The sequence below is a fragment of the Echinops telfairi genome, unplaced genomic scaffold, assembly GCF_000313985.2.
Source record: "Echinops telfairi isolate 266 unplaced genomic scaffold, ASM31398v2 ScPeMD7_7458;HRSCAF=8496, whole genome shotgun sequence".
In the NCBI taxonomy this organism is placed as follows: domain Eukaryota; kingdom Metazoa; phylum Chordata; class Mammalia; order Afrosoricida; family Tenrecidae; genus Echinops; species Echinops telfairi.
The window spans coordinates 18,633,915-18,644,879 of NW_022111358.1; the positions used below are offsets into that span (position 1 = coordinate 18,633,915).

Genomic DNA, 10,965 nt, shown 5'->3' on the forward strand with positions numbered 1-10,965 from the left:
AAACCCACCAATCGCTCCTTGGGAGAAAGATGAGGCTATCTACTCCCATAATGATGTATAGCCCTAGAGACCCTAGGGAACAATTCTACTCTATCTTATAGGTTCACTATGAGTCAAAAGAAATTCAATGGCAATGCATGGGTTAATTATTATTACTATTTTTCATTGCAATATATTGCACTTGTCCCACTTTAAACTTGAACAAAAGTCACTGAAAACAAGGAGTCGGGATGGAAAACAAGATGGCAGCCACGATCTTGACTGTGTTTACTGAGCCAATGGGAAAGATCTCGCATAGCCCATAGATCTTCGGGAAGGCAGGCTCCACCCTCCTGGAGAAGCAGCACAACTGAAGTGGTCCCTGCATAGTTTTCCGGGTCAGTTCTTCCTAGCACAGAGCTTCCAGCTGAACTCTTCCACTGCCAAGCTGCTTGGCTTTGAAATCTTCCCACAGGCCACCTCGCCCAATGACATCAGTGTCCTGCCAGCCCTCCCCTCTCACAAGATGATGTGCAAGGGAAGTGCGCACTGTCTCTGTGCAGGAAACATCTGGCTGATCCGCTGGTGCTCCGGCAGGTCACTGGCTGTCTCATCAGGGAGTGTGACAGCATAGGATGCTAAGACTCCAGGCTGCAGCGATGGCTACTCAGCCTCACCCCGCAAGTCACAGGCTCCATTGAGAGGTGAGGAAACGGCCGCCCCGGCGGGCACTCTCCAGGGACCGCCGCACAGTCACATTGCCTAGCTTGTAATGGAAAACGCATGCTGTTTACTCGAGCTTGGCGTAGCTGGAGGAGGGATGGGAGCCAAGTTGTGCTGTGGAGGGCGAGACCCTCGATGGAAGCTTCCCGTAATTATTCCACATCAGGCCTGCAATAGAGGCTCTTGATGAGAATCGTCCTCACTTCCCCTTGGAAAATGAAGCACCCCATTCGAGGAGAAGCAGAATGCATGACCACTTACAGACAGCTCCAGCCCCTGGAAAGCGGTTTGATGGACAGCAAACGTCTCTGTGTGTCTGCTACCCCAGCTCTGAGTACCGTGTTTGTCCTGAGCCTTCCGTCTTTCTACTTCTTCTCAGCTTATGAACCACCAGGGAGGAATAAAGCAAAAAGAGATTGGAGAAAATGGACCTGGTGTGCTGCCCACCCACCACCCCAGCCTCCCCACCTGTCCCTGGGGGAATCAGGATTCCAGCCTGGAAATGAAAAGCTCTTCTCTTCTCACCCTGCTGGGCCCGCTGCCTCTCCCCCTCCCCGGGAAATCAATAATGCCTTTCGGGTGTGCAGGCTTTCAGATGGAAGGGACAAGTCTTTCAAGGGCGTTGCATCAGAATGAAAAAGAAGAGACTATATACGCAATGAAACAAAGCACACACACGAACTGAAAAATGAATCCACGCTAGCTGTAAAGATGCTAAAAATGTATCTGTGGTCCACGTTCACTCTTTGGTGGGAATTGGGTAGAGCACAGCTAAGTGGATTACACATAGTGTGTGTGTGTGTGTGTGTGTGTGTGTGTGTGTGTGTGTGTGCACACGTGCATGCCTACAGGCATGCCATCTTTCTGGCATTGTGGTAGAAAGGATGGAGTTGTTGCTGTGCCTTTCATCCCTCCCTACAAAGGATAGGCTTACCGTTTGAGCATGATTTATACCTTGAGTCGTCCTTAGGAATGAGACACTGTTCCACGCGCTCTTGGCGGGCGTGTAAATGCACGAAATAGTGAGGGGTGTGTGTCCTGCAGACAGGGGGGTGGCATAGGGAGGAGCTGCGTGGTTGCCTCCAGTGCATGAACTCCCACAGGAGGCGACAATGAAACAGTCACCTGCAGGACATGAAGATTTGGGGGCTCTGTGACTCGTGGAGAAGAGCGTGCTGGGCAGCCGAAATCACCAGTACGATGACTGTGCAGGAGGCCTGTGCTCGGCACGTTGAGCGGACAGAAGGAAGATCAGAGAGGCTGTGATGTGAGGAGGGAAAGAAAGATGGGCTGGGACACGCCAACCAAGAAAACCAAACCAGTCGCCACCAAATAGATTCCAACGCAGGAGGCTCTCGTGTGTGCAGAGCCGTGTGTTCAAGGCCGTGAAATGCAAGAAGCAGATCCACCAGGACTGTCTTCCTTCTGACTGCCAGCCTTGTGATGAGTAGTGGATCGCTCACCTGCTATTGGTTTGCACGGCCCAGTACCGTGTAAGGCTGAAAAAGAGCAGGGAACTTGGAGTTAACTCCAAGTGCTAAGGGACATTATAGAGAGTTTCAGGCAAGGTAGTGATATAGAATTTTATCTTTAAAACATCACTCTCACTGGGCATTGGAAAATAAAATAAATGTACAGGTGCACCTGTCGAACCAGGAAGACAAGGGGTGGGGTCGGGAGAGGCCCTCGCTGGAGCAGCAGAGCTGAAAAGAGTAGTTAATTTGGGAGCAGGTTTGGAGATGCCTCAATGTGACCTGCTGAGGGATTCGATTTGGGGGTGGTTGACTGATGGATTTCTCTTGGGCAGGTTATCTAGCCTTTCCCAGTTTTATTATTTATATCATCTGTAAAATAGAGAGGAGAAGCACTCGTTTCATACTGCTGTGATGGCGAGGAAATGACCTATTGCATGTGAACTTCTTAGCCTGGGCCTGGCGTATCAGAAATGGCCAATACTCACTGGTCAGGGCCAGCTGTTTCTCCAATTCCACGTGTCTATCTGCCTTCCACTAGCCTGCCTTCTGGCCTTCTCTGCGAAAAACTCCCTTCCTCCTCAAGTTTTTGCCCACTTGGCTCATCAAATGCAAGGTCTACTGCAAACCCATTCTCTGTAAGACAGTGGTTCTCAACCTTCCTCATGCTGTGCGGCATTTCATGCAGCTCCTCATGTGGTGGTGACCCTCAACCATCACATTATTTTCGGTGCGACTTCATCACTGTCATTTTGCTACTGTGATGAATCGGGCGACCCCTGTGAAAGGGTCTTTCAACCCCCAAAGGGGTTACGACCCACAGCTTGAGAACTGCCGCTATAAGCGGTCCATCAGGTTTGGGAAACTATAGTTCATGACGCTGCAGCATAAGGGACACCCAGCACCCTCTCCTGGGAGCAATGCCGGCTACCAGACATCATCCTCTTTGAGGCACTGGCGGAGGGCCTTTTGGTCACAGAACTCAATGAACACTTCTAAAGCTCCTACTGTGTGCCCAGCCCGGACTTGGAGACGTTCTCTCAAAGCAGTCTTTGGTGAGCTGAGAAATAGCAACCCACCGAACACACGAGGAGCTGGGAAATAGCATCCCACTGTACACACGAGGGGCATGAGGCCCAGAGATGCCAAATAGCCTGCCTGCGTGGAACAGCAAGGGAAATGGTAGAGTGGGAACTCAAAGCCAAGTTTCTCTGTCCCCAGCGTCCACGTTCTTGGTAGGTTTTGGTCCCAAATGTGCCCTTTTAATCTGGAGCTGAATGGTCAACATTGTATAATACCATGCCTGCGTTGCTTTATTCAAAGGGTACCTCCATCTGTAATGCTCTGCTCCCCACAGGCCTGTATTGAAAGCCTACTGACCCTCAGAGATCACAGGACCAACCATAAATAAAATCTCTGATCAGCTCGTCCAAAGGGATGCTTACCTTAAAGTTATTCATTAGTAGTGATAAGTTGAACTCAAAATAAGTACTCCGGCAGGTGGGTACGTAGGTGGGTAGGTAGAGAAAGGGTGCACCCTAAATAAGAAAGGTGCACCCTATCTTTGTAACAACAGCCCAGGGGTGGAGAGGCTATTTTACCATTTTTAACCTTAGCCTTGCATCTTTGAACCTAAGGCACTATTCCAGTTCTCATTATTTCCCGGCCATGGGGCCCAGGACCAGGTGACGGAACTGGAAATGGCGCATATCTTTAATGCTTAAATGGCCCTGGCCAGACTCACAAGGCCGCACTGCACGGCAAGGGAGGCTGGGAGATCAGGCACTCCACTAAGGCCAATCGACTTTGAAAGTCAGAGAGAACAGATCCTCCCACGTGGTTAGCCCTTTGCCACTAGCTCCTAATATGGTGGTGACCACATTCTTCTCACGGCCATCACCACTTGAGTACGGACTTCATGTCCTCTGCAGACTGCAAATTCTAAGGGGAGAATCGGTGCTGGTCCACCTAGGCCCCCTTCCTTCACGACCTCACATAGGGCCTGGCAAGTAACATTGTCAAAAGACACCAACAGCCACTCACGTAGCATGCTCCTGGGACACTGTAGTGTATGAAGATTTAATCATCACTGTATTTTATGATATGGACTGCAAGTTAAAAAAATAAAAGTTGCCATCATCTATTCCGACACAGGGCGAGCCCAGGAGTCGCAGGGGGAATTGCACTCGGTAGCGTCTTCAACGGCTCTTCTTTTAGAAGTAAATCTCTAGGTCTTTCTTTCAAATGTCTCGAGGTGGTTTGCAGCCCAGTGCTTAAATGCCTGTGCCACCCAGAGCCTCCCTCAGAGCGCCCATCAGGTGTACAGGTAAACCAGACAGTACCGCCACACACCCATAGCACTTTTCATTCAACAAAACTAGCAACTTGTGAAGCTGTTGTTTCTCAACATGTCTCTCTCTCTAGATATTTCTGAAGGCAGTGTTTGCATCTCTCCTACACTTCCCCCGAATCAGTCTGTGCACTTTTATTCACACCGTGTCAAAACGGCAGTCAGGATATCGTCAAGGGACACAAATGAGGTTCCTTTAAAGTGTTCTTTGTGTTTGGGGAATAAAAAGGAGTCTGAAGGAACAAGATCAGTGTTGTACTGCGAATGGAATAAGGTTTCACCATGAAACCCTCATAGGGCAGCCCTTGGTGCCCTGGAAGAATGAGCAGACACATGGTGGGATGGGCGGTGACGGGGGGTGGGGGTGGGGAGCGGGATAAATCCACAGCACCACTTTTCCCACTATGGAAGTTTTCAATGTTCTTAACCTCCTTCCTAATTAAGGCCCCATAACTATCCTGCATCCTTCAAGAAAATCCACATTACCCCCTTTGAAATCCCCAAAGATAGCACCATGGCCTCTTGAGCCTGACCTCTCTGCCGTGAGTTTAATTGACTCTCAAAAGCCACTGTTTGGATTAGACCTTTTTTTTTTTTTTTTTTGGAAGGTACCCTAATGAGACCAAGACTAAATGAGCGAACTTGTCTGAAGTCACCCAATGATTGCAAAAATGTGCGTAAATACATTTTGTTTGGAGTAAGCCTGTGCACCTATGAGCTGGAGCCTTCTTAACACTGCGCCTTGGTTTCCCCTCATATATCCAATTGCACGTACATTTACATCGGTTCTCGAAAGCCTGCTTAACCTTTGGGTTCAGTCTCTGCTCCTTCAAACCTGGTCAGTGCGCCCAGATTGACAGCCTCTCCTTCTTCATGCTCATCACCCTTTCAACAGTTCACGACGGCTTCTTCACTGGATCGTAAGCTCCCAGAGGGCAAGGCCAATTATGCCTCCTTCAGCCCAGAGACCACTGTGCCTACCACCTTTAGCTGGATGGACACCAGACACCCCAGAGCTTTCTAAAGATGATCCCCAGAGCCAATCGGGTGGTGCTACCAGACACGTGAGAACCAGATGGGCTCTTCCTGCTTTGTCGCTTCCAAATCCAGCTGGGAAGCGGGAGGTTTGAAGGGCAGGCATCACAGATGGGGACTCTGGGCTAGGAATCCCAGCCAGGGAGTGCTGCCAGGGCTCTCATGAAATAGGAACATTTTCAAGGGCAGTGACCCTCTGCTGGAATTTCTGAGTTCCAAGGTGGCCCATTCACTTTGAATTGTTATGCAGTGTGAATAATTCTCTGGGGTGGAAAAAAATTTAGCACCGACACTAGAGCTACTTTGGCCATTGAGTTTCAACTGAAATGCTGCCTAATCTCAGCTGGCTCCAGTCCAGACGGCACTGTTTCCAGTAACATCCAGACAGAGCCTGCAGCCGCACCAACAAAGCTCCCCCTCTCCGAGAGAGGAGCTGGAGACTTTGAGGAAGAGCTGGTGGAAACTGGGCAAATTGAGACTATCAAGAACAGTCTGGCTAGAATTGTTGGGGAATGAGTCTCCAAACCGGGAATGGTTTAGTCTCCTCTGGTCCAGCCTCTCTAAATCATGTGCTCCCTTCTTCAGCTTCTGCGTCAGTGCCCACGACAGGCTGCCCTGCTGTTATCGCTTTGGCACGGACTTGACTCTGACTCACGGCAACCCCCTGTGCGGGGTAGAGCTGCTCATGTGTTTTCCAGGGCTTTGGAAGCAGATTGCAAGGCCTGTCCTCCAGGATGCTCTGGGTGGGCTCCAATGCTAACCTTTGGGTTAGTGGCCCCACTGCGCAATCATTTGCACCACCCTGGGACTTTATCTGGGATCACAAGAAATATGTAATAATTTCATATCACAAAAAGTTTATGGTCTATTGAGACACCCACCCCACTACCACACACATATACACACTTAAAGAAAAAATTCAACACCCTGCCATTGAGTCTATTTCTGACTCACAGAGACTCTACAGGACAGAGTGCATTTCTGCGAAGACATCTTTCTGGAAGGAGACCTCTTTCTCCCTCCAAATGGCTGGTGGTTTCAAACACCAAATTTTGGGTTAGCAGCCAAGCGCTTTAACCACTGTGCCACCAGGCTTCCTTTGAAAGCAACACAGGAAAAGTGAAACTAAATGCTAGAGGTAAGGCAATATAGTACTTTCAAACTCCAAATAATACATCAAGCCTTGAGGAAAGGCAAGCCCTAAAGAATTGGTTGTAACCCTCCAAGTGCTGGCTCTATGGTTCTTGTGACTACGGCAAAGCCGTCTCAGATGGTCTTTGTGATGGTTAGTCTGTCAAGTAGATACCTTTGGGCAAAGATTGATTGGAGCCCAACCTATCAATCACAACTTGATGACCGCCCCACCCCCACCCCACCTCCTTGGGGCTGTGACCTTACGTAGAAGAGAGTGACTTAATCAGAGGCCGAGTTCTTTTTGGCCCTTCGCCTTCTGCTGGAGCTGGGTCTTGTATCTGGTTCGTCCATTTCCCATGGCATTGCCTGCAGATAAGCGAGCTGTCCATTGACCTCCGTGTCCACCAGCCTGTGACCTCAGGCCCCATGCTCGGGCTTCAGCATCCTGCTTCCTGTCCTTCAGCTTCCACAGCAACACAGGTCAGGTGCAGGACTTGAAAGGGCTAGACTTAGGTATTTCTACAACCGTGTAAGCCATTTCTCAATACAAACCTCTTTCTACGCACAAACACCAAGGCGCGGCACTTGATTTGCTTCTCTAGAGAACCCATCCCAACAGTCTTCTACTCCATCTCAGCAAGCCTATGTTCCAAAATATCACCCCCCTACTAATCAGAACAAACTGGGTGACCTCTCTTCCCTACACACTGTACCTGAAAACACAATCGTCTCCTAGCCTGGGAGTTCACAACAAATTATTGAACACTGTTTTAAAGGCACGGTTCACATAACGGTCCACATTTCACATACATTCTCACTTTAAGAGGTGGAATCTCTTCTAATGTGTGTGCTCCAAACAGTCTATATGTAAAATCTTAATTTGAACTCTATAGCTTGAGGCATTTGGTTTTTTTATCTAAAATTAAATTCCAGTTAAATTACAGATAATGATAGTTTAATGATACACATGAGGAATTTACTTCTCTAATGACAACGATGGCGCTGGTGCTGGGGAGGAATGTTGAAAGTACCATGGACTGCCAAGAGAACAAAGAGCCAGAATGTCCCTTAGAAGCAAGAATGGTAAGACTTGGTCTCACATATTTTGGACATCTTATCAGGAGAAATAAGTCGCTGGAAAAGGCCAGCATGCTTGGTAAAGTCGAGAGGCAGTGAAAGGGAAGATCCCTGACAAGATAGATTGACCGGTGGCTGCCACAATGGCCTCAAACATTACAATTTTGAGGATGGCGCAGGACCGGGTGGTGTTCCCTTCTCTTGTACGTAGGGTGGGTAACTTTGAATCAGAACCAACTCGATGGCTCCTAAACACAACTAGGATGGGGTTGGTTGCTTATGCATTTAGGGATGGTCGGCCGTGAGTAGTTACTCACCTACCAGGCTGCACCTACCATCAACCACAAAGGCTTGACAACTGCAGGGGCAGGCACATGGCTTAACGAAAACCGTCGGATGGTACGGCACACACCAGAAGCCAACAAACAAAAAGCCGTCTTCTTTTGTTTCTTTTCGGCTTAGCATGAATGGGGATGCTGCAGACCCACCTCCTGCTGTTGGCCACAACCCCCCACACCAAATACAGACCAAGATCAAAGGTGACCTGGAGAACAAAGCTAAACCTAAAAACACAGCTAAGCCATCGTTTGGGCGCCTGTATCAAGCCTTACCTGAGACCCCTGTAACCTGGTCTTCCAAGCACAGGGCGCTAAAACAACTTTTCCCGCCGCCCAAGTTAGGTTGGCTATCACTTGCACACAAAGGAGACCTAAGCGATTTGGTTTTTAAAATAGGTTTTATTGCTGTAACATCAGAGAAACCTTCATGAAGCAAAAATATCTGTGTTGAACTTGCTCATTCTCATAAAAGGAACAATTAAGTTAGGAAGTACACCCCCATGAAGGGTAGGTTGCTCTGTGTTTATTCTATCTGGAGTAGTCTCCTTCCCAGAGAGAAGCTGTGCAGTTGGAGGTATCCCAGGAGAATAAATCCCCTCCTCCGGTCATAATGTCCTGAGAGTCTGCGCCCGGGAATTGAGGCTTGATACCTTTACACACTGGTTACAGGTTTTCCCCTGAGAAATCATCAAGGCAGGGCCTTTGATCACAAGATAGCGTTCCTTATCAAAATTCAGAAGAAAAGAGAGGAAGCCAAAAGGCCTTTGGGTGGTGTGAGAGGCAGGCAACTTAGGTAGAACTCCTGAGAAAAGGGTGCAGAGTCAAACAAGGTACACTCGATTGTCTGGCGGTGACCCACTACCACCTCATCAGCCTGGCCAAGCATGCCTGGAGGGAGGTTCCACTGGCTGCTTGTAAAGCCAAGCGGTCTGGAGGCTGGGCACACAGTAGCTGTTGATGGCTAGCAGCAGGATCTCCAGGTCTCCCAGCAGCGCTGGAGAGGGGTGGCATATAGAAAACAGAAAAACTGAAACACAGGGACTTGAGGAAAAGTGGCTGCCTGTGATGTGCCCAGGGAGGCCCTCGGTGTTCTCCAGGATGGTTTGATACCACCAGGCGGTCAGCAGGCACAGGAGACTGATTGGACGATCCCCTCACATCCAGCCTAATCAAGTCAACAAAGGACCTCCTCTGAAAGGCCTTTCGGAAGAGACTGCAGCTTCCCGCAGCCCCCCCAGAGTTGCAAGAAATCATGCCCTGGGAGGAGCCGGCCTGCCCGAGGGATGGTCAGTCTTGCATCTTGTTATCCATCTTGCACCCACCCACCCCACCCCTGCAGGACCGCACAATGGAATGACTGTGCTCCCTCCTGAGGACTTCCCCTTTTTAAAATAAACAAGCAAAGGTCTCCCTGATCCTGCCCTGGTTCACTAACAGCCCTGGGGTGGGGATAGTGGGAAAGGAAGTGGAAGGCAAGCCAGGTGCCCGCCCCCTAAGCGAGCTCGGTCCAGGATCGCATGTCCAGCTCGCAGGCCTCTGAAGTCCATTGGAGAGCCAGACAGCAGCAGGCCGTGGCATGGGCGGAGACATCCTTCCGTGGACACCTGGCTCCCCAATGTCCTGTCCTTAGGCTTTCTTGAAGTAGTTGTGGCAGGCTTTCGCCAAGTCCTTCAGGAAGTTAGGAACTCCGTTCTGAAAGGCAAAGAGGCTCTGGCACTGGGATGTCCTCAGAGCTGCTCGCTCCTGCCTCCTCTGAGTGCGGCAAGAGGGAGCCAATGCCGGCTCTGGGGATAATGACGGATGGGTGGCACGGGGGCACCTAACTGTGTGTGGACAACAAAGGGTGAAAGGTCAGGCTTGAGTGAGACCAGATTTCAGGGCATCCACTGCCTTTTGTTTTGGCGTTTGCTAGTAACAAGCTATGGCTCAGATTCAGAAACACCGAGTCTGTCTGTCTGTCTCTCTTTCTCTCTCTCTCTCACCCACCCACCAGGAAATGGAATTGACCTGGCTTTGGGGAAAGTGGTAAGGGCGGCGGGATGGGGAGGGGGTGCTGCTCTCTAGTTAGTGTTGGGGACGGTGCAGGCTTGCCCAAGCATGGAGTTATCTGCTCCACAGTGGGACAGGCAACCCACACGCCCGTTTGTAAAAAGGAGAGTACTAAAGGGCTTCTAGGTTGCACAGGCAGCTCCTGTGGGGTCGGAATCACATCTACTGGCCTCCTCCATGCTGCCCTCTCCCCCAAGGGAGCTGCTGTGCCGGCCACGGGGCACAGAACAGCACTAGCCAGCCGCGCCTTGGAGTTAAGCCTAAGTCAGGCAACCCTGCGAGAGTGCGTGCGTGTGCCTGTGTGTGTCAGCACAACTGTCCTCCACCGAGCTTTCTAGCGTCCATTTTCTGGAACTAGACTGCCAAGCCCAGAGCCACCTCTGGATGTACTCGAACTGCCGGTCTCAGCCCAGTCTGCAATCTCTCTCAGCAGCCAAGCACTGGGCGTTGGCACCACTCATGGGCTGGTGCAGAACCCAACCCAATTTGCTGGCGTCAGTTTGATTCTGATTCTGGGGGAGGAGGACCAGAGGGGAGGAGATGGGAGAAGAGAGGAGAGAGAGAAAAAAGCCAAGGGGAGAGAGGTGGGGGGAAAGGGGGCAGAGGGAGAGGCAAAAAGGGAATGAGAGAGAGAAGCAAACAGAAGGCCAATTCAAAGCAGCTGCCTCAACCTTTCATAACTTAGTTTCACATGTGACCCCTCATCACTTCCACCATGTTATTGGCCACAGGGGGCAGCCTTGATACACACATAGTGGGACTAACACCACAGGTGTGAACACAGGGGACAGGTGGTGACTGTGGAGGA

General features: G+C 50.2%; 1 protein-coding gene across 2 annotated transcripts in view; it reads right to left on the bottom strand.

Moving 5' to 3' along the window:
• Nucleotides 1-9,441: 9,441 nt before the first annotated feature.
• The window catches only part of LOC101655448 (phosphatidylcholine transfer protein), a 30,521-nt gene continuing 28,997 nt past the window's right edge, over nucleotides 9,442-10,965 (bottom strand). For both annotated transcript variants that reach the window (XM_004707393.2, XM_045299680.1), the window contains exon 6: nucleotides 9,442-9,800. In XM_004707393.2, the coding sequence (XP_004707450.1) occupies nucleotides 9,735-9,800 (66 nt within the window). In that variant the 3' untranslated portion in view covers nucleotides 9,442-9,734. The remainder of the gene's footprint in view (nucleotides 9,801-10,965) is intronic.